This window comes from Centruroides vittatus, unplaced genomic scaffold (genome assembly GCF_030686945.1).
Source record: "Centruroides vittatus isolate TY-2023 unplaced genomic scaffold, ASM3068694v2 contig_18, whole genome shotgun sequence".
Taxonomy (NCBI): domain Eukaryota; kingdom Metazoa; phylum Arthropoda; class Arachnida; order Scorpiones; family Buthidae; genus Centruroides; species Centruroides vittatus.
In genome coordinates this window covers 3,437,709-3,465,535 of record NW_027121101.1, presented here as the reverse complement: position 1 = coordinate 3,465,535, position 27,827 = coordinate 3,437,709, and the positions used below count along the sequence as shown (strand labels likewise).

Sequence of the window (27,827 nt, the reverse complement as noted above, 5' to 3'; positions counted from 1 at the left end):
AAAACTAGTCATTTATTTGTACCTGTCGCCCTAAACTTCACACATTCATAAAGGCAAGTATACAGCCATCTTGGCCCATTTCACTTGCAAGTCTGGGATGTACTCAAGTTAGGAAGAAGCTAAGTTTAAACAGAAAATATTTGATAATCAAAAGCTAAGAACTATTGAAGATCTTTAGAGCAATACTCAAGGGTAGCTGCATCAATAATAAGGAAAGCCTTAACCTTTTTTAAGCATGGCAGAGACACTGTTATACTTAGCATTCCTGATATGTAGATACTATATCATAAAAGTCCATTTACAAAGTACAATATGACAGAAATTTCATTATTTATTATTAATTTTCAATGCATTCTTGCCAATCCTCCAGTGTTTGGGTTTTCAGGTTTCTGATATGGCATATTGATATTATTTCTTATGTTTCTACTGGATATATGGCTGCCTGTTTTGTGAAGGCATATGTCATTTCATTTTCCACATTGCCCATGTGGGCTCTGATCCACTGAAAATAGATCTTATTGACACTTTTTGTGAGTGTAGACTTAATTTTATGCACTATTTTGTCTCTGATGGCAATTTACTTTCCTCACAGACAGTAAAAGTGCATGTGATGCACTCTTACTGTCTGTGAGAATTTGAATTTAATGACCATGAGTTCAGCCTAGTAGATGTTGCAATCTTTTTTCATTTTGAGGGTTTGATGACAGAATTTTTTGTTCTTTCTAATAGTAGTAAATTCTTTTTTTCACCAACGTTATATTATGTTTTCCCATACAAATAGCAACCAGTGATTAAAATTGTTGCTTAATGAAATTAATTGTGAAGTAAATACTATGGAAATGAACATAATACAAAATTATAGCAAGATTACAATTACAAAAGTAAAAGCTGTTTTAAGAAAGGTTACATCTGTTTTTGCAGAGAGTCAGCTTGTACAATGTTCTCTACTACAGAAGTGATGTGAAAAGTGAGTGCAGTTGTGTGAATAGCACATGGAAGGGAATTTTATATATAAGATTAAGATAGTACATAATTAAAACAACAATTGATTTAATAAGAAATGATAACACAATGCACAAAAGAAAAAAAAGGAATTCGGATGTTAACCCTAGGATGTTTGCCTAGCTGTGCCCAAGAAAAAAAAAAAAGAGCTGACACGTGGACTCGCATGACAAAACAAAAAGGTTCCATTCCTACATCTTACAATTTCATTAAACGGGGCATACAAAAATTTCTTACAACTAAATTAAAACTAACTTATACCTATAGAGATGAAATGGAAAATTTAAATAGACAAAGGAAAGGTAAAAGAAAGGAATACCCACACATTGGCTGATTTCTTCTGTGGAGATGCTTACTTTCAATGATTCTCAGTGAAATTTCTTTGTTCTTCCTTTAGGGAAGTTTAACATATCCTTTTATCAGGGATCAAAGGAGACTGTCTTCATCAACGATTAATTGAACCCTCAGGATTCTTGTTGCATGAAGCCTTCAAGAAATTCTTAGGTTCCTTGCTATGGTCAGGATCGACCTCTCCTCTTCACTGTCTCCTTCAGTCTGAACTCTCCTTTCTGGTCCAAAAACTGTTACCTCTTTCCTTTAGGCCCTTAGGCATTTTCTCTCCTCACGGGACAGTTCAGAACATCAATTATCAACCGAATGAAGTAGAAATGAGGACAAGAGAAGATTCCACAAACAAGAAAAGACAAGAATTGAGGACAGAAGCTACAAACTAGAATATTTGGTAAATGTGTAGTTAGGTAAAACCTGATGGTGGCACTTACAGAATCTTGACAAGTGTACTTTGTAATTTAATCTAGATGTCACTGTCATTAGTTTGTAAGATTTCTATCATCATTTGGTTTTTGGATTAATTTCTTAACATTTTATGAGTTTGTTTAGTGTAATTTTATTAATATGTTTCAAAGATTTGTTTCTTGATGTTTGAATAACAATTTTTTGGAGTTAATATTTGATATTTTCTTTTTATTGTTTTAATGGCAGAATTAGTTAAAGGTCAATGGTTTGCGTGGCAAAAGTGTACTTCAAGGGGTTTTTTCATTTTTTTAAAATCGGATTTTCCTGAAATTAATGTTGACAAGAGAATTTCATCAAATGTTAAGTTTGCCATAAAGTATGGTTTACAACCTGTAGATGCAGATTGTTCGAATTGTTATGGTCATCATAAATTAATTTATTGAAAGGTTCGTGATTCTGTTTCTTTTAGATGTTAGAAATGCAAGATGAGCAGTTTGCCATTTGAAGTAACTTTTAAACATGAATTTGGGAAATTTTCTTGGAGAACTATTTTTCTTTTATTTGGCATCTAATTTGCATAGAATGTGCATTGAGCATGACCTGTTTGGCTGTGGGCATGAGTAGTTGAACAGCTGTTGACGGGGCAAACTTCATACAACACATTATGAAGATTTCCTTGTATAATTTAACCCAAATGAAAATAGGTGGACCTGGAAAAGTTGTTGAAATCGACAAGATTTTTGTGAGCAAAAGGAAAAAACCATGAGAATGTTTCAACCTGTTTGTTTAGCATATGAGTAAGGTTTATCCAGGAGTGGGATGTGTTTCAGTTTGGAAAGTGCCAAAAATTGTACCTTCACGCATGAAAGTTAGTACCAATAAATCTGAAAATCATAAGAAGAAGAATGTAAACATGTGTTAAGAATGTGGAAAAAATTTCTATGTTGGAAAAGGATGAAGATACGAAAGAATTAGCAGAACCATGTTCTATACCAAATAAGTCGAAGAAAAGGAAATAAAAATATGTTAATTGTGAGTGGAAATTTTTTTCTTTAAAAGCTGGTGTAATTAGTAGTTGCACTGGTCACCATCTTGTATGTTCACAAACAAGATGGTAACTGGAAATGCCGCTATCAGGTTTACTTAACTACATATTTACCATTCTAACATAAAATTATGGCGTACAGCCAAAGTGATGCTACTTTAGGGTGTTATCCAGTATTGGTGATACACGTATTTAGATGTTTAAGTAAGGATGCCAGATGGGATCTAGTTGTTTCCCTGTGTTTTCATTCATTCTTATGTTTATTCTTTTATCTATTCTTGAATATTATAACATAAGGACAAAAAGCAAATCACCAAACTAAAAAAACATATCAAATATCTAAACATTTTTATAAACTTTTATTAAAATAAATAATCATGCTCACTTAGGTTACATTAAACCATTTTGTTTTTATCTGATATTTTTCAGAAACTCAATCTTTTCATATCTTATACATGTATAAGATATGAAAAGTGTATTAAATATCAAAGATATTAAATCAATTATTGTTTTAATTATGTACTATCTTAATTGTATTGTATTTTCACCTTCATGGCTATTAGACACAACTGCACTTTTCACATCACTTCTGTAGAAGAGAACATTGTACTAGCTGACTGTCTGCAAAAGCAGATGTAACCTTTCTTAAAACAGCTTTTACTTTTGTAACTGTAATCTTGTCTATAACTTTGTATTATGTTCATTTCCATAGTATTTACTTCGCAATTAAAAGTGAAAAATGCCTATGTGTTTACATTGTTTTATCAATTTATATTGATAAAACAATGTAAACACATAGGTATTTTTCACTTTTGAATCTTGTTCTCATTTAAATTATAATACTCTCTGATAGAAAAACTGTTGAAACAAAAACAATGATTGGTCAAGTATGAGCCATTACATGATTGTAAACATTTTGAAAATAATCATAAATGATTGATTTATTGAATATTATTGCAATACTATAAAACATTTTTTTTCTGAATTTGGGAAAAATTAAGTAATAATAGCAATATAAAAATTAATGAATTGAAAGAGACTAACAATTATCCTATAAATAACAATGTCATAGAATTTGTTTATATAAAAATATTCTATTGTTAATCTAATCATTCAGCATTTGACAAGAGATAAACTATTTTATTCAATATATTGTCAGTAACCTCCAAAGCAATAGATCAATAAATTGAATCTTTTGTTCTGAAGTAAGGCATGGCAAATCAATAATTGTTATTTAAAAAATGTAAAGATAACTGTTGTTAAAAAAAGGATAAATATTAATATTTTGTAATAAAGAGATGCTATTTTAATTCTTGATCTAGGTACAAATATCTAAATCTCTAACATTTTTTTTGTTTTTTTTTTTTTTTGAGAGATGAAAATAAAATGAAAAAATACAAACTAAGATTAATTTTAAATCTGCTAAAAACATTCTATTAATTATATTTTGTTTTATCAGTGTTAACATATATCATGGTATAATGGTCAATTAAATATCAGATAAATTTAAATACATTATTTTTGATCTCTAATCGGTATTTAAGTATTGATTCAATATTTAAATACTTAGTTTTTGGTATAGTGTTCAAGAAATAAAACATTTTTATTGTGATTTGTTTTTTAATTAAATTAATTATATGATATCATTACAATTATATATTTTGTTTTTTGATATTTGTTGAGTAAAATGCCATTCAATTTAATTAAAGAATTTGCTAGAAAAAGAGAGAAAAGTGTTTTGAAACTTAAAATTTATTACTTTAGTAGATTTTCTTCTGTAAGTACACAAGCTAAAACAGTAAATAATAAAAGCATCCAGATAACGTAGATGTTTATTTAATTTTGGTTAAATAAATTCAATTTAAATTTTTTATATGATTCTATGTGTATAAATTTTAAAAATATGTATAATAGGAAATTAGATAATTATATTTATTGGTTTAGTGACATAGTGGAAATTGTATTATTAAATTTTAAAAAGTTAATAAATTGATAAATATTTTTAGAAATAATAACAAACTAATAATAATATATTCTACTATTTAACAAATACTGTCTTATGCTGTTATAAATGACAGCTTTGAGAAAAGAATTAAAGGAACTTTAATTAAAAAATTCTCAAAAAAGACAATACATTAAAAGTTTCTTCTTGTCCTTTCTATACACCTAAGAAAATAACAGTCTCATGGTAGAGTTGACTTTTCTTTAGGGGTTTCTCGGGGATACTATAGATTACCACCTATGGAATTTCGGGTCTTTGAGTATATATTTGAACTTGGGACCGAGACGAGTTCAATGATACCCTACTTTTGGACCGGAGACGAAAAATAATAAAGTTATCATACTTTTTTCCAGCGATCACGCGATGATAGGGAGTCGCGTCGCTCTCTCCGCTAAGTCGGCCTCGCTATTGCGATTGGGAGTCGCGTCGCTTGCTGTTAAAATTGCCTTTAGTAGACGTTTCCCCCTTTTTTTTACTTTGTTCAAGAACTACCGTGAATCAATAACTAGTGACGTTTAGCACATGGCGGCCTGCCGGCGGCTCCCCTCCGGGAGGTCAGTCAGGAGCACGAACAGTGGGAACAGCCACCATGTTCGCTGCCATAAGTAACATTAACCGAAATGGCGATCGCGCGATGATAGGAAGTCGCGTCGCTCTCTCCGCTCTCGTATCGCGTGTTTAACCCTACTGGAGATGACCGTAGTCCGACGTCATGGTTTGCAGACTTTACCGCAAGATGGCAGTACTAGCAACTATGGTGCCGTCTTCATGAGAACATTAAAAAAGTATGATAACTTTTGTATTTTTCGTCTCTGGTCCAAAAATAGGGTACCGTTGAACTCGTCTCGGTCCCCTGAGTTTAAATATATAATCAAAGTCCTGAAATTCCATAGGTGGTAATCTATAGTACACCTGTTTCTCGTCCTCCTCAATATATAAAACATTAAAAGTCACCAAAGGGGAGATTTTTAACATTGATCTGGCATACACAGTGACTGCCAAATCTGCCATTCATGCACTGCTTTTAAACTTTACAATAAGTTCCTTTTTCATGTCAATCATTGATATTACAACCTTCTTCTTAGGCTTCATTATATTATTGCTTCCACATACTTCTTGGATGCCATGGTTAATAAGCAAAGGTTATATTGGGTTGAACAGAAAGTTTTTGCATATTTTTAACAGCTGTCATTACTTAACACAGATATGTGATTTAATTAAAACAGCCATGAAATTTATAAGGGGCAGTCAAATAAAAACAAGACAGACTATATAATGAGCGTGGTGCGGAAGTTGGTAACGCAGGTAGGTGTGTGTATAGAAGTGCCTACTTTTGGGAATCAGGAAGGAACAGTGCAAACGTTCACCACTGTGCCATTTGTCTGTTAGATGTGCTTGAAGTGAGGTCGGTGAGTCATGTGCATCCGACATCACTATGGAGGCCGGGAAAGAGGAACAGCGAGGTGTAGTGCGTTTTTTGACTACGAAAGGAGTGTCAGGAAGTGAAATTCATGCCCGAATGTCTGCTGTGTATGGTAAACACAGTGTGTCGTGTGTGTGTGTTTGAGTGGAATAAATGATTTCGAGAAGGTCAGGTGTCATTGAAAGACAGCAGTCGGCCAGGACAGGCTCATTGTGTCATTACCCCTTCTGTCATTGCTGCAGTGGATGCTGCTGTCAGAACTGACCGGTGGTAGTCAGTGGAAGACATTTGGCTCATGTTGGGCATTAGTCATAGTACCGCTCACTCCATCTTGACAGAGCATCTGAAGGTCCAGAAAATCTGTGCACAGTGGATTTTACAAAGCCTGACAGAGGAGCAGAAGTTGAACAGAATGTCGACATCACTGCAGCACTTGGAATGGTATCACAATGAAGAATATTATTTCCTGTCTCGTATTATCGCGGGAGATGAAACATGATGTCATCATTTTGAGCTGGAGAGCAAGTGTCAGAGTAAACAATGGAAGCACATGGAAAAAATCAAAAGCTGTGCACCCCAGTTCCAGGAAAGTCATGATGACCTATTTCCTTGACTGCAAGGGCCCGCTGCTCATTGACGTTCTGGAACACGGTGCCACAGTTAATGCACAGCGGTATGTGGAAACTTTGCAAAGATTGAAACTTACCATCAAGTCCAAACGCCCAGAAATGTTGACAGACGGCATCATTCTGTTGCAGGATAATGCCTGCCCACATGTTGCCAAGGTTATTTCAACTATGCTGCAAAAGTTTCACTGAGAAGCACTTACACATCTTCCATACAGTCCTGATCTCTCTCCATGCAATTTCCATATTTTTGGAGCCCTGAAGAAAGACATTTTCGTGGCTGTCAATTTGCTTTGGATGAAGAGGTGCACGTAGGGTTTGGGTTCCGGGACATCTCGTGTCTCGAAGTCCCGGGACTTTTTCTAAATTTAATTGTCTCGAGTCCCGGGACTTTTTCTAAATTTAATTGTCTCGAGTCCCGGGACTTTCGGGTCAAGACTTGTGACACGCTTGTCGAAATTGTATAGTAATAATTTTATTTTCAAAAGATTAGCCTAGCGATGCTTCTTTTGTTCTCCCTCCTGTTTACAAATAAACAACACAGGTGGGGGTAATTTACAAGGCCATGTGACTTTTAACCTTACTCTGTTAAGAGACAATCTTTACAAATACATTTGCTGCCATATTGTTATTTTGTGATATTTGTTCATGAGATCGTGATATTTGCGGCTGTCTTTGTCAGCACTGTCAGCTCAGTCAGTCAGTCGTCAATTTCACTTTATGAGGTGAAGTGCTGTGCGCGGTTGTGTTGTGACGCTCTTGTGGAAACGACGCCCATCTTATGTAAGTTTAAACAAACACTACATTTTGTTTACTTCAGTTAGACGTTTACCTTGGATGAGATTTGTTATTTTATTAAAAAAATAATTGATATGATAGTGATACTCAGTAAACAAAGATATAACATTAATTTTGGATTATTATTATTAGTTATAGATCGTCAACAAATTTAAATAGATACCAACCTATTCATTTAATATGGAACGTAAAGCAAAAGTGTGGAAACATTATAAAAAAAATAAACGAATCAACCGCACAGTGCTCATTATGTCCAAAACAAATTTCATGTAAAGGATCGAATACTACAGGCCTTGACAGGCACCTGCAAAGAGTTCACAATATTTTTGTAAATCAGCCGGAAAAATCAAAATCAGTTACACAGCCTGGGACATCTTGCAAACTGGAATCTAAAAAAATTAAAACTGAAAAGCAGTCTACAATAATAGGATATGCTGCAAAAAAGTCTTTGCCTGAAATAATTTCCCACTTGGCAGCAGAGCATCCTCTGTCGCCAAGCGGGAAATTATTACACTTACAATAAGGGAAATTATTAAACTTACAATAAGGGCAATCACAATGAGTAAATTCATTCATGAGAGTATTATTCAGAGAGGTTATAAAATGCCTAAGAACGAAACTGATGTCATGAAAATCATATTGAGTTATTATGAAGAGAGAAAAGAAGAAATGATTCAGACTTTAAAAGATTTTGTCGCTTCTGGTACACGTTTCAGTCTTTCAGTTGACGAATGGACCAGCGTCCGAAACCGGAGGTACTTTAATTTGTGTCTGTATGGTGTGAACGGAGAAGTTTTCAATTTGGGATTAGTGTATATACCCGGAAAGTGCGGTGCTGAAGAGACCAGACAAATAGTCGAAGATACATTGAAAAGATTTCAATTGGATTTTGAAAAACATATTGTGGCCACCACCAGTGATTGTCCAAACGTAATGAAGAAGTTTGGAAGGGATAGCCCCAGCGAGATGATACTATGCTTGAATCACGCAATGCATCTAGGAGTTGTAGGCACATTTTATAAAAAAAATCAGGCTACTGCCACATCCGCAGCTTCTACCTCCAAAGATACTGATGATAGTGATGATGAAATCACGGAGAACAAAAACTCTTCTGATGAAGAAGAGGACTGCAATGCCAGCTACGAAACAAACTGCCCATTACAACCAATTGATGAAATTAAAAGATTGCTTGATGAAACTCAATTCCTAGTGAAATTGTTTAGAAAGAGTCCACTAAAAAACAGCCAATTACAGAAATATGTTAAATCAGAATTTGGAAAAGAACTCAGTTTACTACTGGATGTCAAAATGAGGTGGAATTCTATAATTGTAATGGCAGAAAGGTTTTTGAAGCTCAAAAATTGCGTAAAGAAAGCGTTGATTGATTTAAACATGTTAGACAAATGGAATGAAGACAATCTTCTTCTTTTGCAGTCAATCATTACTTTATTGCAGCCAGTCAAGATAGCTGTAGAAGCCTTAAGCAGACAAAACTCTTCGTTACTCACAGCCAAAGCAATAATTGACGTTTTACTGAAAAAAATTCAATCGACAATGACAAATAATAATCTGGCGGTATGGTTCTTTGAAACATTGAAAGCCCGTCTAGAAGAAAGGAGGTCACAACGGGTTATATGTTTGTTAAAATATTTGCACACTGACCACCACAGCTCACAGTCACAAAATATGGATTTTTTTGCTTTGAATTTGAATAAAACTGCACTTATTGCTTTTGCGGAAGATCTATATTACAGACTTTTTGAAAATATCCCTTGTATCCAAATGCCAGATTTGAAAATAATGGACGCCGAACCCAGTACCAGTAGCTCTACAGTACACAACGAACCAGATGAGTCGTTTCAAAGTCAAATGGAACAGGCAATCAAAAAAATCGAAGAAAATGTACCCGAAATTCTTGCAAAAAGATCAAGAACAACATTAAAAAAAGAGTTCCAATTATTTGAAGCAACCAGAAAACGTACTGAAAGTTTGGAACTACTTTATAAAGCTTTAAACACAATAAAACCGACATCTGTTGAAAACGAGAGAGTGTTCTCCTTGTTTGGAGGCATTATTACAAAAATCAGAAACAGATTATCGGACAAAGCTGTAAATGCTCTGATTTTTTTAAATGCCTATTTTATTAAATCAGAAAAGAAATCTAATTCCTAGTTCATTATATTATTTATATGACTAATGAATAGAGAATAGGTGATGATTATTAATGATTAGTATGATTACTAAGTTGGTTTTATAATTATAAGATTTTACTGCCAAAAAATGAATTATGATTATAAGAATTAAACATATGAATCGTTTAGACTTTAAGTAACGTTATAGATGTTAGGATTTGATTTTATGTTCAATAAATGTTGATTTTTTACTAAAATTGCTTTTTTATTGATACATCTCGCCAAAAATGAACGCGATTCTAATTTTATTCTGAGAAGTCTCGAAGTCCTGGGACCTCCCGGGATTTTGATCATGGGCTGTCTCGTGTCCCGGGACTTTGAGAATGTCGAGACTTCCCAAACCCTAGGTGCACGCCTGGGTACAATCACCATTCCATAGGCAACCGCAAACATTTTTCCATGAAGGCATTGACTGTCTTGTCTCACAGTGGGATAAATGTATTAACAGTTATGGCAATTACTTTTGAAATAATAAACAGTTTACTTACTTTTTTCCCATCTGTCTTGTTTTCATTTGACTGCCCCTTATAATATATTATTGCTAATGTGAGATTATATTCTTTGTTTAGAAGTTTATTTTAAAATTTTTACTTCACATTTTGTTTGAATAGAATCAAGTTGAAATGGCTTCAGATAAAAAAAACATATCAGAAATATTATACTTTGAGTTTTGGAAAAAATACAATGCCATATAAACAGGAAAAAATTTTAATGTATATGAGGAAGATACTCCTAAACTTCAAACAGGTCGAATGTGGATTAAAAAGTTCTGTTCTGGAAATTTTGAACTAAAGGATACAAAACATATGGGGCACCCAAAAGCTGTTGATGAAGAAATTGCAGGAAGAAATTGTTAAAAATCAACAGATAATACACAATATATTTAGCCAAACACACCAAAAATAAAGTGAAAAAACACTGAAAACATACAAGCATAACATGAAAGGGAGAGAGAACTTTATTGCACAACAGATGGCAGTTACATAGGAGTGCATTTTTTCACTGTGCACAAAGTTTGAACTTGGAAGCATCATTTGAACTCCAGAGCAAATTTCTGCCAAAGTTAGTGTTCAAACTCTGATACATTTGAAGTTACATTTGTTCAAAGTACTAGGTACCACTGTTAGCTAGTTTTACCAACCTTCTTTAAAATTTAATAGATATTAAACCTTAGTTAAATAGTTGTTAAGTTTGTTTAACAAGTTTTGTTAATGCTTATAAAATGTTTGACTTGTTGTTAAATATCTGATTTTAGTGTTAACAATTCTAACTGCTCAAGTTAAAATCAAGATAGATTACTATGAGTTTAATGTAGAACTGTTGTATATTGAGTATGTTGAAAATTTAGGACCTTATAAAACTATTTATCATTCATACAGAGCAATTTTGAACTTCTAGAACCAGTAAGGCAATATAATCATCCATCTTTTATAACATATACATTTGAGTTATTAACAAGTTTCCCTTTTTTCATTTAATTTTGATACAATCAGTTCATATATTTACAATTATAATTTTATATTTTTGAATCAAATCATTAAAAATGCTCTACATTTGTATAATTTGAAGTTTTTATTCATTTTACTTTGATTCAGTCACATTGCATACATTCAGCTACTAACACAAGATGTTTGATGTCAAAGATCTATGACAAAATTTTTAAGGAACCAATCATATCTTCTGATACATCATCAGAAAGCAATTAAGAAATGAAGAAATTGAGTTAAAGAATGTTGGTGAAATGGAACTTGCTAATGAAACATTAATTCTTTTAATGAGTTATTGTAAAATGATGTATTAAATGCTGTTTTAACAGAGTGATGAAACCAGCCTTAAGAGGTAAATACTATCATAATTCTATAATTAAAACATTAATACTGTTGTTCAACAATACATATGGCAGTTGTAACACATTGAAAAATAGTGTTAAAATCTATTCATTGTGATAAAGAAGTAGGATTTAGATAATTTTGTGTTTTTAAAGAAAAATTTCTTTCATTGTTTTGTTAAAGTTTTAATTAGAATTGTAAAATTACTGCAAAACTCAGCATACAGCTGTCTCAAATGCCTGTGTAAATGATTACAGTTGTGATCCAATTGCACACCAGACTTGCCTATATGATGCAGTCAAGAATATTATACGTAGTTGATGGAATTGAAAAAGGCTGCTCGTTGGGCCGAAGGAAACAGAATGGCTGTTTTTGTTCAATTTCCTTCCATCTGAGCTGTTTTGAGCTGACTGATGAAATGTTGGGAGCAGTAAATATGTCAGGGCACGCACACACAGAGGGTAGGCTCTGGACACTCCACACAGACTATTAAGAGAGATGATCATTTGATCATGAGGCAAGCACAGACAATTGCAATTGCATCATTGTCTACCTTAAACAGATATGTGGAAGCTTTGCTATTGAACCCTATCTCTTCTTGTACCATCAACAAGCAAATAGTAGAGGCAAATTTGAATCTGCAGTGACTGTTGTGCATCCTGACAGCATCCCAACATCATTGGATTCTTTAAAGTGGTGCTAAGAAGTCAGAGAAGTATGGACTGCTACAGACTAGTAGCATGCCATCTTTAGTGACAAATCTTGGTTGAGAATGGATAACCACCATGTTTTAGTGTGGAGGACCACTGATGAGCACTTTAATCCCATTTTCACTGTTGATCATCACATATTGTATGACAGTCAGTCACTCTTAGTAATGGTATATGGGACAATGATGGCACAGTGATACATTCAGAAAATCCTCATATATTTGTTGCCTTTTATGGCAAAGTTGCAAACAGTTATTTTCAAGCAAGATAATGTTCAGCCACACACAGGTGGGGTTTACCAGAATTGTTTCCATCATATTACTACATCTTTGGCCTGCGCCAGATTTGTTGCCTATCAAGCAATTGTGGGACCAAATGAATCTCCAGCTTTGACTATGAATGTGAGGAATCTGAAGTAGCAATTGCAACATTGAGTGGACAAATATGTTGCAGGATAGTATGCAGTATCTGTATGCCTCCATGCCTGACCATTTCACTACCCAGGTAAGAGGAGGTCCTACAAGGTATTAAAGATTCCTTTAAATTGTACTATTGTTTTACAGGAAATTGTTCCTTTTCAAGATATTGTAAATACTTATTGCCATTATTATGTTTGCATTAATAAAGATTCATTTAATTCCAATGATTCCTTCTTTGTACATAACTTTTTTGTCAGTGAGTGTATATATTAATAGTTATCTTGTTCAAATGCAAATTGTTCATGATTGATAGAAATTTTTTAACATTTTATAAATGAATTTGTGAATTGTGGAAGAAAAGATTCACAAAGTGGTTTAACTTAAATTTTTTTCAAAAAGATGAAATAGTAAACAAATTATTATCTATTTTGCTTATCAATTGACCAAATCATTTTATCAGAAATATTTAATTGAGTAAATTGAGATGATTTTATATAAATAAAATTTAGTATTTTTACAAATGTTCAAAAATTTGAAGTATTTATTGTGGTTAAAAATTCATTTGAAAATAAATACATTCCTAATATATGTATATAAAAATTATATATTGAATATAATTTTATAATAATCTGTCTTTTATAATTTAATTTTTAAAAAATTTTAATAACGTATTTTTTTTCTTTTTTTTTAGGATGTATTTTATGATGCTGAAAAAAGAAATAACGGATTTTTATTATTTTTACTTTACTTGAATTATCTTTTTTAAAAAGAAAAAAAATGATTGTTTTACAATTAGAATGAGTACTCCTCTAATCAGTGAATATAAAAGACCATTCATTGTTCGACGTCTGTTGCAAACATTTTTAGGTGGGCCAAAAATTAAATTAGGGTTCAAGGCTCCTGTGTATATATATATAATTCATATTGTATTGTTTTTAATACCATGGATATTAGCTGAATCAATTACACCATTTGTTGACAATGAAGAAGTAAATATTACAATTGCTATGTATATATATGGTTCAGTAATAGGGGCATTGGTTCTGTTGATACAATTCCTTAATTACTTTGCTCAAAGAGAAACCTCTGTTGTTTCTAAGATTAACAAAACTAATCATTTACTTGAAGACGATGAAGTAGAATTTTCAGCTTGTTGTGGAATTGAAACATACCAGTTTATTTTTGCAAGAAAAAATACTTGGTTCTATATAATATGCTACAGCTTAATTTCTGCAGTGGTATGCGCTACAGGTTTGGAATATTTGTATATTCCCAAATTAAAAGAATGGTGGAACAATAAATTAACAGCTATTGTATTACATGTATTTGGATGGCTAACAATTTGTATTAGTCAATATTCATTGACAGTTGTTAATCCGCCAGAACCTGCCATATATAATAATGAAAAACATCATTTCATGAAAACAACCTTTCGACCATTCTATGTTTGTTGCATGTTTGCAGTTCATTATGTTTCTTGGTAAGTAAAATAATTAATTTCATAAATTTTATATATTAATGTTTTAAAACTTTAAAGTCCCAACACATTCAAGTTTTATGTTATTTCTCAGTTTTATGTTTATTAATTATTTAAATATAATATATACATACATTTAAATATATATATACATTTATACATATATACATAAATGTATACATGTATACATGTATAACGTACACATGTATAAATGTATATATACATTTATACATATATACATAATATATATACATTTAAATATAATATATAATATACATCTCAAAGCCTGAATATATAATAATAAACCAACAAATGCCTAAATAATCAGGCTAATATATGGCTATAATTAAATAATAAATACAAATGAATTTGGTCTAGAAGTAAGCGTTAGGTGCCATCTCTTATTTCAATTAATACCGGATATCTCAGCGGATAAGACGATAGTTGAACCATAAAAAATGACTCCGAAAATCCGGGGTCGTCTTAGAGGACAGATACAAAAAAAATTAGATTGAAATTTATATAAATTAAAACCATTATAAAAAAGACAGACAAACTGTAATTATTTACTAGAAGAGAGTAAGGTATGTGCACAAAATAGAATAGCCCATACAATGTTTTTGTGAATAGTCATGGTCATTACCCGAATGCCCAAATTAGTGCGAATGTTTGCAAAAATCGCCAGATGCAAGAAAATAAAATTTGTTCATTTGAAAAACTACAAATAGGACATAATTCCATATATGCTATACAGTATTATTATTCAGATAATGATTGCTGATCTAAACTAAATTCATAGGCCATTGATAGTTTGGGGTCTCTTATAGGACAGATATATGCTAAAACTATAAAACTTCGACGAAAATTTATACATCGTCTTATCTGAAGGTTGTCTTATCTGCCAAGATATACGGTAATTATAATTTTTAATAATTTAATAAATAATTTAGAACATTTTGGAAGAAAATGTTCAATGTCTTTATTCTTAACTCCTTTTACCTTCCAACACTCTTGGTTTTTAATGACCGTTTTCCATCTAATATAATCTTTTTCTAACAAATCTCGCCTTTTTGTAAGTTTCTCTTTCCATGATCACCAAATGTTTACTTTTGTCCGTTCTTGTTACCACGAAATCTTTAGAAAAAGATTATTTTAGATGGAAAACAGTCATTAAAAACCAAGAGCATTGGAAAGTAGGAGGAGTTAAGAATAAAGACATTCAGACTACTAAGCTTTGGCTGAACGTAAACGATTTAGTGGTAACAAGAGCAGACAAAAGTAAACATTTGGTGATCATGAAAAGAGAAACTTACAAAAAGGCAATATAAGATTACATTAAAAAAATGAAATGTGAAAAGGGAAACGTTCAGGGATTTTGCAAGCGAACCCTATTTACATTCAATATTTCAACAACCATAGTAATTGTTATTTAACACCTATCACTGAGAATGATGAGAATTGCTGAGCATCAAACGAACTGTTTTTAATTTGACTTCTAGCTGCAAGTACCCACTTCATTCTATAATCGAACCAATATGCAAAAAGAAATTTGAATTTAAAACAGTTCGAACATTTGGTTAAAAAATCGAAATAAATAAAATATATTTATAACAATGTCTGAAATGTTATCAATTTAATATCCCTAAGTACTCAGTGAAGACTAAACGTAATTAAAAAGAAAAAATTGCATCTAAAATAGTTCTTCAGGTTAAGACTTAATGCTCTCCCTCTCCCCCATGGAGGAATTTCAAAAAATCCCTTCTTAGTATTCATTCTCATTGCATACCCTACTAAAACATAATTAAATACAAAAATTCGCATCTAAAATAATACAGTAGAAGCCATTCTTCAGGTTAATGCTCTCCCTTCCCCCGCAGGGAAAATTTCGAAAAATCCCTTTTTAGTGTGTGTGTTTTCATGACGTACCCTAACTGTGTACTAAATTTCACCTCTAGGTTCTAGAACTTTCTAGAAAAAACTGGAACATTCTCATTGAAGCGTCACACATTTTCGAAGTCAACCACTTTCAACCCCCATATCTCCCACACCCTTATAGCTATCGAGACGTGACCACCATAGTGCACGATGGGAGACTTGGGGCTACTACCACACACAAACACCATTCATGTGCGATGTGTAGTTTTGATTGCAGAGTGAAATATAGACACAAACACGTCCATTTTTATATATATATACTAGCATTCTCCATCGCAGCCTCACTCACTCTTATATACATATAGAACTTCAAAAATTTGAAGTAGTTCTTCATTAATTATTTTTGGGTGATTAATGTCTAGTATTTCAGTAGAGTATTGCAAAATATAACAAAAACAAAATCATGAAACTTCCGAATAAGTTATGTTTTGAGTTTTGTCATCCATTGGTATTAACTAATTATAATTTAATGTCAGTTCTTCAAATATAATAGTAAACTTCAATAACAGACTTTTCTTATAGACAGAAAGTACTAATTCATGTGTCACCATCTAGTGAATTGAGAGACAATGAGACAGACAAAAATCCATTGCAGTTTTAGTTAATTAATAAAATATCTGTAGGTTTGATTGGTGGTAAACATTCCAGGGATCATAAAGATGCCACAGTTAAAATTTGGTAATAATTGGTTCAGTAATTTTCATGGTTAGTGGTCACAAATGAAAAATTCATTGTCTCTTTATATAGAAGTATAGATAAACAATGTTCCAATTCAACTTAACTTTATATTTTTGATTGCATTTTTATCTCCAGAAGAGAAAAGCTAAACAGAAAATTTTATTTCAGTTTCATAATCCAAAATATTGAAACCACTCACATTAAATGATACTAGTTGGCAATATTTAAAATGAGTAATATGAACTGTTTTGAATGAGTATTCAATTCAAAGCAGTTGATAATATTTCAAACAATATCAGTTGACATTTCTACTAGGGTAAGTTGTGGATTAGACAAATAATTTATTTGTCTAATTCACAACTTATTATACTTATGTACAAATGTATAACTTTTTACTTGGATATGGCTGTAAGTTTTCATTTCTATGCATGAAAAAAGTTAGTCTTTCAAATTATAAATAAAAACTACAAGAATATAATGAAAAAGAATTAAAATGAAGCATAAAAATTCTAAATATTAATTTATTTTTAAAGGAAATATGAAACATGGAAAGAAATAGATGGATATCTGCACATTATTTTTGTATTATTGCCATTGCTTTGGTTGTTAGGAACATTACCTCCTCAAGATGCTTTATTGTTATGGGCTGAAGAGCAATTACTTTGTTTTGGATTAGGTGGATCAACAGTTCCTTCAGATTGGTGGTGTGTAATTTAATAAAACAATTTTTTTAAATCTTTAATATTTTTTAATATAATTTATACTATTTTTTTATTCTAGGTTAATATTTAGCCTTGGAATATCAATAAGTTTGATGCTGATTATTTATTTTCTGCAAAATTGGACTACTATATCTATTGTTGCCTCTTGTTCATGCTATCTTCTTAGTCTTGATTTAGGTAAAAATTTTATTAGCAATTAAGATTACTAATGAAAACAAGATACTTTATTATTTTATTTGATATAAATTAAATTTGTTATTAAATTTTTTTTTTAGAATCAATTTGTGGTCAGCCCTTGAAAAGACTTTATTCAAATTTTTCCAAGAAAAATGTAAATAATCAAAAAGCTTCATCATCATACAAATTTAAACCATTTGTTTTTCATATAATTATGATTCTAGTCACTGGATTAGAAGTATGGGGTTGTAATCAACTTGACATAAATCAGCATCAGTCTGAAGTTTGGAGAATCTGTAGTATTGTAACTATAGCAATACTCATTATTGTTTGGTTATTGGGTCAGTTACAAAGGATATATATATTTGGAGGAATGATCAAAAATAAATTTTATCCACCAAACATTCAGAACGTTGACTTATTTCAAGAAAAGAAAAAAAAATTTCTCTCTCTTCGTTATTTAAGAATTTCACTTAAGATTTGTAAGTTTTATTTTTATAATTTATATTTAAAAATTTAAATTTAAATATTTATAGTAATTTTTTCTTATAGTAACACCTTTTCTGATGATATTTATTCTGTCAGTTTTTGGTCAGCTTGATAGATCTGAAGGAAAATGCTTGCTGACATCATTATCTACTGTTCGAGCATTTCGTTTAGTAAGAATAAATGTATCATCCTAATATTTTAAACATTGTTGATAAAACTTTATTTCAATTGTTTGTGTTACATATTTTACACCTGTAGAGTTAATATATATATATATATATGTTATTGCTTTATTAAATCGTTAACTGAAATTAATTTCAGGTTTGGCAGCATACAGAAAATTTTTGTCTGGATATCTCGTTGATGTATATAGTTAAAGAATGTACAAATATAATGTCAGATCTTTCAATTCCATTTGTTGTTGATTTGCTTATTATTGGGATTGCTCGAGATAGATTAGTAGACCTGTGGAAGAAATTATATGTTATTTTAATTATATCGTTTACTTCTATATCTAACAAAAAGCAAAGAATGGAATACAGTTGGTTACTTTTAGGTAAGCATTTGTAACTGTATGATAATCTATATTTTATTATTGTTTTGTTACATTAACAAATTTAATTATAATATTTTGGATATTTCATATAAAATTGATTTGAAATGCATATGATCATTCTTCAAATCTTTAAATTAAATCAAATAAAAGAAATCTTATTTGTAATTCTGATTATATCTTTGTTTTGGTCATTGATAATGTTAATACTGAAAAATAATTCTATTAATTTTATAAAATAGGGATTTTTTTAATATTGAATTAAATTATAAAACATGTAAGATGATTACTATTAGCCACAATTGAAACGAAAAAAAAAATCCTAAAAATAAAAAATACATATAACAGTTACAATGTTAAAATATCAATTTTAAACACTTAAATTTTTAAGCTTTCACTAAAAAATGTAAAATTGGGCTATGGATTTTCATCACTGGCAAAAACACAAGAAATACATCCCTTAGCTGTTTCCAAATTATTATACAGAATTATTATTTTTTAATTTCATATTGTAGAACAAACTAACTTTAAAACTGTATCTTTGTGGAGCTTGAACTTCACCATAGCTTACTGCAATTGAGATTGAATATGGAACACATTTAATGCCACTCAGATGAACATTACATCCTATTCAAACATGCTAAACTATATGCTCAAATAATACAAATAGGCTTCCTGGGTTTGTTTTATTATCTCCATAATTAAATACCAAAACTCTCAAGAAATTTTTAGAAAGGTATCTGTGTCATAAAAGTTAATCAAATCAATCAACAGACATCAATACTCATAATAAATGTGAATATTATAACATACGTCATCAGTTACAGATTGCTTAGGAGAAAGATTTGCTTCTAGCTCAAATATAGCAAATTATCAACAGTTATTTCAAAATGTAAAACTTCAAGCAGAACAATCATTGTAATTTAGTTTTATATTAACTGATTCCTACATTAGACGTTTACAATACAAGAGATACAAAAAGAACTAAATTACACTAAAAATACAACAATAGCTCCATGACAATATCCATTATGTATTAGAACTTTTAACTTCAGGCATTATTCATATCCATCTATATCTGTATAGGGATAGAACAAAGCTATTCATAATCCTTCAGGAAGCAATTTCCGTAGCTTGTTTATACTGTATTATTCAATATAGTGATTTCTAAAGATTATAATTTATATATTCATTAAGCTGTATGATGTACTGTACATCTAATTTTGTTTTTATTATTTTTATTTCAGTATTGAATATTGTGTTTCTACCAGTCATTGTGATTTTTATTATATTATCAATAGTTTTATCATCTCCAATAGTATCATTATTTACACTGCCCATATTTTTGACTGGATTCCCAAGACCAAATAAATTTTGGCCAGGAAAAGTAAGTTTATATTAGTTTTATTATAATATTGCTCTAAATTATTATTATTCTTAAGTATAATTAAATTTATTAATTTAACCATTAATTGTTATTATTAACTGTATGTAAAAACCTACATATTTTTTAATGTTATTTGAACGTAAATAATGTATGATTTAGTATTTTATATTTTTTTCAGTTAAATAAACTAATCAAATTATTTTCCAAAACAAAATCAGACATTAAAATAAACTTTTATTTCTGAAATTTTGAGTGTTTCAAAATATCACATAACAATATAAAATAATCACTTTTAGAAAAGATTTTGAATATGATAGTCCCTCTCTGCTGCTCCAATTATGTCTCTGGATGTTAAATGCAAGAAAGGGCATTATGAACTTTTCTAATAGATAGTAAATAATTTTAAAAATTTGACAGTTAAATGTAATACTAATATTAATATTGAAAATGTTCAAAATTGCTGTTTTTTAAACACACAGTTATATATGTATTGCTCTGAAGTGTTGCAAATTCACAATAGCTCTTTTGATATGCAGTTACATATTAAAAAAATTTTTTTTAAAAATTATCTTATGATAATGACATGACATACTTGAGTAAATAAAAGAAAAATTTTTAAATTTATTTTTGATAGTTAGGATTTACTTTTAACATACAATATTTATTAGAAATAATAGGAATTTTATAAATTCCTAATAGTTTGTATTTACTTATTCTCTACTATGTATTTATCTAGTGAAATGGCTCTACCAGTGTGTCATCTATGAACTCTAAGTTGTTCTCAGTCACGTAAGAGCAACTGGGAAAATAATGCACAACGATTTAAAAGTGTTAATATGTTGTTTACTTTTTAATATTATTTGTATATTTTTTATTTAAAAAGTGCAGCTCTTCACTGTTACATTTTGTTTATACATATAGTAGCATCTTATATAAACAATAAATCCATAAACCTGATATTTAAGTAAAGCCAAACAATCTGCCTTATTATTGGGCTATAATAAAGCTAATTTAATAATACAGAACTTTTAAATTAAAAATTAATTTATTATAATTATTAAAATTATCAGTTGCAGCCTAACTTCCTACCACTAGTCAAATTACTTTATATCTAATTATTAAATTAACCTTATTATAGCAAATTAACCTTATTCGTAACACTATAAATCAATGGTTCTCATACTCAATAATATGGCAGATCATTTGACTTTAATGACATCTTTACATAACACTGGCTTGTCGGTTTGTCCCTAGCTCATAGCTCGAAAACCATTGATTTATAGTGTTATAAATTATTAAAATATGTAAACATTGTTTGGCTTCATTCTCTTCTCTCACTACATTTTAATTAATGTTTTATAATGTATTTTTAAATTTGTATTGATAATCTTAATTTGTATATGATAATCTTTGTTTTATAAGTCATTATAAGGGTGATTGAAAAGTCACATACATGTGTGTTAGGAATCAGTGTTATTTTGTGAAATCAATGCATGAAAATACAGAAGGTAGTAATAAAAACAAAGTTTATAATCTGATCTTTAAGAAAAGCAAAATTAAATCATATTATTACAGCATATATTCAAAATGGCCTCCTCATTCACAAGTGCAGGCATGAGCTCTTTTTACTATGGTTAATGCCATCTTATGAAATACTGTAAAACTGATACTGGCAATTGCTGTTATAGTATTCCTATTTATTTCATCTATTGTTTGTGGAGTATTTTTATAAATGAGATATCTCCAGAGGAAATAATCTGAGGGGGACAAATATGGTAATCTTGAAGCCTCAATCCTTTAGAAATAAGAGTCACCAAAGAATTCTTGCATGAACTGCAGAATCTGAATATTTCCAATGAAACTTGTCTGCAACACATGCATAAGAGTGACTGGGAAAATAATGCACAACATTAAAAATCTGTTGTTCCTGGATAAAGGTTGGTTGGTTGGTAAAGGTTTTTTGGCACAAGGGCCACACAGGCCAAGCTGCGCCACAACATATGGTATAAATAAATACATAAGTAAATAACAATAATAAATAAAATAAAATAAAATAAAAACAGGAAGGAACAAAAAACAAAGAACCGATAACGAAAATATATAACAGCTAAAATGTGTATAACAACAAAGTGTAAATGAAAATAAATAAATAAATAAACAATTAAATCTGTTTATAAATATTTGTGACTTTTAGAAAGTTCAATAATTTATCAAGGTTTGGCCTCTGGCCAAAACCTTGATAAATCTCTTTAAAACTTGCATTTCCAAAATGCTGTTTACGAATCCTCTCAGAGGCAGTGCAATTGCTCAGTATGTGCATAACACTTACAGTACAGTTGCAATACTGACATACAGGCTGGTCATCACCCTTCAGAAGGTATTGATGAGTCAGTCGAGTATGTCCAATTCTCAAATGAGTAAGAATGACCTCAGATCTCCTGTCATAGGGTTTCTTCTGTGTCCAATTTTCTATCATAGGTTTGATCTCATGTAGTTTATTGTGGAATTGTGCATTCCACACATTTTGCCATCTCTCCTCAAGTCGTTTTTTAACAACTAGCTTCAAGTCACCTCCTTCGATAAACATTGTATGTTGAGAAGGACTTGCTGACTTTGCAGCTGCATCAGCTTCTTCATTTCCTCTTATACCTACATGGCCTGGGACCCAACAAAATTTTATAAAGAAATTCCTCGTAAGAAGATGGCAAATCAGTTTACGAATTTTAATCACTATGGAGTGAGAACTAGGTTCATATGAAATCAAAGCCTGAAGTGCACTAACTGAGTCAGTGTAAATCACGCAACAATGATGACCTTTCCTATTTATATACTTTAAGGCTAAATAAATAGCCTGCAACTCTGAAGTAAAAATGGAAGAATTCGGTGCTATTTGTTCTGCCACGATTTCATCCTGACAAACAAAGGCTAAGCCAACATAGTCATCCAATTTAGATCCATCGGTGTATATAGGAATTAAATTCCTGTCACAATGATAAAACCATTTCACTTTCTCAATAAAAAAATTCTACACAGCACCATTTTATGACTTTCACACAAAATTTACAGTTTCTATTAACAGTCAGCAGTCACTATAGTATCATTATGTGGCTGGAGACATAATAAAAATAAATTGACATAATTTACACAAACTGATATTTTGATGTTTGTGGCTTTTCAATTATCATCCTGTATAAATTTAGTTTTATTGCACGACATATTTATGTTTAGAATAATAATAATTTTAATGATATAAAAACAACAAGCAACATTACTCATTAAAATAAACAAAAATATAAAGTGAAGAATTTTTTCACCACGCTGAAATGTTCATGAAAAAAATTAGCACTGAAAACACTGTCTTTTCAACATTATCCGTATTTAATGATGAAAAGAAATGTTTTTGCATAACATTTATTTTTGCCATTAAACAAGGATAACATTGAAAATAAAACAAAAATATAAAAACTGTCAATTAACCCATGTGTTATAACCCTTTCATTGTAATAATATTCCACGTATGTGTAATAAAGTATATCTGTATTAAATATCTTTCATAAAAACTGTCCATTGGTGTTACTGGTAAATACATTTAATTAAATTAATAAGTATGAACACTTTTGACGGTATAATAGTGTTCTTCAGGTAGTATGGTAAATAGAACATTCTATCCACCATATTACCTGAAGAAGACAGTTATAGTGTTGAAAGTGCTCATACTCGTTAATTAAACGTATTTACTAGTAACACCAACGGACAGTTTTATATTTTTGTTTATTAATAATAATTTTACAATATAAAATGTTTTATAAATTTTTAAGAATATATAATAAATATTTTTGAAGTATAAAGTATATTACTTTTACTATTAACAATCAAACCAGCCATAAATATTATCTTTATTTAAGTTTTCTGATAATTTTTAATAATTTACAACTTTTTTATATACTGATTTAATTGAATAATAATCATAATAATTACTATGCTTTATTCATCACTATTATTGCAAAATTATAAGTTAACTAAATAACATTTTAAGTGTAATAATATTAGTTTGTGCCATTACTTAATTTTATGCAATAAATTTGAATACCTAATATGTTACTTTAATAATTACATAAATTATTTAGATCCCTTTAAGCATATGAAAATTTAGTTATCTTTAATATTAAAAGGCAATTGAAAACTTGAAGTTTTTAACACTTCCCCATTTTATATACCACATTAATAATTTTTACTACTATATTATACTACATTTTAATAAATAATCATAATCCTTTCATATACATTATTAATTTTCAATCCTTCTGCCTTAGTAACATTGTTAACAGAATATATTTTTTGGATAAATATTTTACTGTTAAAACATTTATCTTCAATAGATGGAAACTACATTACTGGAAATTGATATATTTTCCTTACAGAATTTTATTTTGGAGTGGAGAATTTTCACTCTTACAGCTGTTATGGACATGGGGTATTAATTCATTTTTTATTTTATTTCAATTCTTTTGATTAATTAATTAATTAAAATAACAAATTACACACACAGTACATCTGGTCAAGGATTCTTTTAATTACAATACAGTAACATCTCCTTTATCTGATCTATTTAAAAGTAAATATTGAAGTTTAAAAATACATTTATTTATATAATTTTTAAATATAATTAATTGAAAATATATTTTAAACATTTATGTTTAAAATATGTTTCCTAAAACTTAATCCTTACCTAAACATGTTCTTTTTATACCTCTGAACTAAGTTATAATTTTGAAGGAAAAATTTTATTTAAAAATAAAAACATAATGCTTGTTTTTTAAGATAAATTATATTATCTTATAGTCAGTGAAATATTGAAAAGCAAAATGCTGAAAATATATGTTTAATGTAAAATTTCAAACAGTTATATTTGCAAAATGTCTACAATATACATCTTACTGAATATACAATATATATAATATCTAAAAGTGATGGGAAAAATATTGCCAAATGATCTGCCAGATCATCTATTGGACTATGTAAAGACTAATAACTAATTAGATGCAAATCAATTCAGCTAGAGATAGGAGATTAAGCTGCCACCTCATGATAAATTTAATAATTAGAATCAAATTAAATTAATACTTTAATTTTGAATATTTTGGAAGAAAAAAATTTGCCTGGAGAAGGATTCGAACCCACAACATCTGCTTACCATGCATATGTGTTGCCAATTACACTTCCTAGACTTTCATTCAGTCTCCACTTCCATAACTGTTAATTAATTTAGATATAACCAGGTATACTGAAGGCACAGATTACACAGATCCTATCAGCCATCACAATTCAAAACAGATGGAGAGAATTCAAGTACTGTACATACTGATGATTACACTACCAACAGTGCCCATGTTCAGATGTACTGAACCTAATGTGAAAATAAACTTTTTGGAGTTGCTCATAAGCTATAGCAATCAGTTTTTTTTTTAATCTCTACTGGTTTATTTTTATAAATTTTCTTAATGGAATGAATAATTCTTAGACACTATAATGAAAAATATTAAAAATTTGTTTGCTTATTTAAAATGACAAACATTGTTTCATAGGATTAAAAAGAATTTTCAAATAAAACTACAATTCAGTTTTCTTTGAGTTTTTGTGGAATTTCAATTAAGTCAAAACCCTCCAATTATTGTATTTTTATGTAATACAAGTATCCCTTGATTAATGCTATTAATTAATCCCTCAATGCTACAGCATATATCAAAATCACATTAATCAAATACAGAGGTACCTCGGTATTTGACCGAACAATCACCACCCACTAGAACAAATTTTTGGTTAATAACAAATATTTTTATTTTAATAGATGAAAATAACTAATTCAGTAATATTTTTTTCTTTTTTTTTTTTTGAAGTTAAGACCATTTACATAAATACAATATTTTCAAGTCTTTTCTTTATCCTTATTTACACAACCATAGAAGTAACAGTTAAAACGACTTGAAGAAAAAACTTCATCAAAATGACAAATAATAATAGATAAAAATCCACACAGAGTTAAAATTGATATCAAATGTCAGCCTTTTATTAGAAGATCTGACATTTTTCACATTAAATGATTGTACTAAGGATAAAGAAAAGACTCGAAAAATATTGTATTTTTGTAAATGGTCTTAACTTCAAATAGAAGATATCCTGAGTCATCATCAAATATCATTAATACTGTATTTGCTCAGAAAAAACGTATCTATGTTAAGTAAAGACAGTTGTTAAAGTAGTATTAATTAAAACTTCTGCCATGCATAAAAAGGGATTTCTGCAGTTAATTTTGCTTATTAATCAAATCCTGCATTAAGCTAAACCATGTTAAGCAAGGGATACATGTATATCTTTATAAATTAAACTAAAATATTTAATCTATAAACATTTTTAAAAATGATATAACATCAATAAATTTATATAAAGATTTTTACATTTTTTCTTCTTGAAATTCTTATATGAAAATCACTAAATTAAATGTTAATTATCATTAATATTTATTTAATAAATTCTAAAATAAATTTCTTATTTATTGCAATGTCATATATCTATTTCTATGTCACATTTAGGTAGGAATAACTCCAAGTCATTCAATGGATAATGTATATTATCAACAAATGGTATCATCTCTAAAAGACGAGTTACAAGTATCATTTTCTAGAGGAAGCTTAGGTAAAAAAATATAATTAATAATTAATGTTTATTGAAAATATTCATAAATTTCCAGACAGCATAGCATATACAAATAATATCAATGTACTGATTTCTCTTATAGTTTATTATTATGGTGTAAATACAATACTTATTTGACACTGATTTCATGCACTAAGCCAGATTAAAGTCGTCATGTACTGAAACAACTGTTATGTATGCATTATACTAAGAGTACAAAACATAATGTATTTATATTTAAAAGTTGCAGACTAAGTGGCAAGTATTTAATATTGCTGCTTTCTACTGTGTAATGTATGTAGTGTACAGTAAATGTATGAGATGCTTTATGTAGTGTGATGGAGTCAGTAAAAAAAGTCCAACTCCAACTCTGGCAAATTTGCAAAGTGCAACTCCAACTCACACTCCGACCTTACCCTTTTTTAAAATGTCACACTATGATTCCTTTTATAAGAAAGATACCACTAAGTATCCGAATATTTTTATGTAAAATTTCCCTATAAAAAGTTGTACTAAAGTTGGTGGTGAGAATCAAAAAATGGATATAATGAATTTACCATGGAAAAACTTTTTGAGTACATAAAGAAACACACTACATCTTAATAGCCAAAAGAATTTCACTTTTATTAGTTAATTATGAAAAATTGATTTAAATTTATTTATTTTCAAGAAATAAACTTAAATACAATAAAAAGCAAAAAATAATGATTTGATGAATGATGTAATAAATTGGTCTGTAAAATAGTTTTTCTCACTCTGGCTACAACAGGAATAGTTAATTTCCTACCGATGGTTGACAAAACTGAAGTATACAGTAAAATTTTAAAATTGATTTTTTGTTTTTCCAAACTTCATATCATCTTGAACTGATGGGTGCAATCGGCTCTGACAACTTAAACCAGTAAATAATAAGA

General features: G+C 29.7%; 1 protein-coding gene across 1 annotated transcript in view; it reads left to right on the top strand.

Annotated features, from left to right (window-relative positions):
• The window catches only part of LOC136969566 (pecanex-like protein 4), a 45,821-nt gene that overhangs the window by 11,093 nt on the left and 6,901 nt on the right, over positions 1-27,827 (top strand). Inside the window, exons 2-9 of the mRNA XM_067263783.1 lie at positions 13,494-14,282; positions 17,426-17,596; positions 17,673-17,791; positions 17,890-18,273; positions 18,344-18,450; positions 18,602-18,836; positions 20,081-20,220; positions 26,811-26,913. Coding sequence (XP_067119884.1) covers positions 13,600-14,282; positions 17,426-17,596; positions 17,673-17,791; positions 17,890-18,273; positions 18,344-18,450; positions 18,602-18,836; positions 20,081-20,220; positions 26,811-26,913 — 1,942 coding nt within the window. The 5' untranslated portion in view covers positions 13,494-13,599. The remainder of the gene's footprint in view (positions 1-13,493; positions 14,283-17,425; positions 17,597-17,672; positions 17,792-17,889; positions 18,274-18,343; positions 18,451-18,601; positions 18,837-20,080; positions 20,221-26,810; positions 26,914-27,827) is intronic.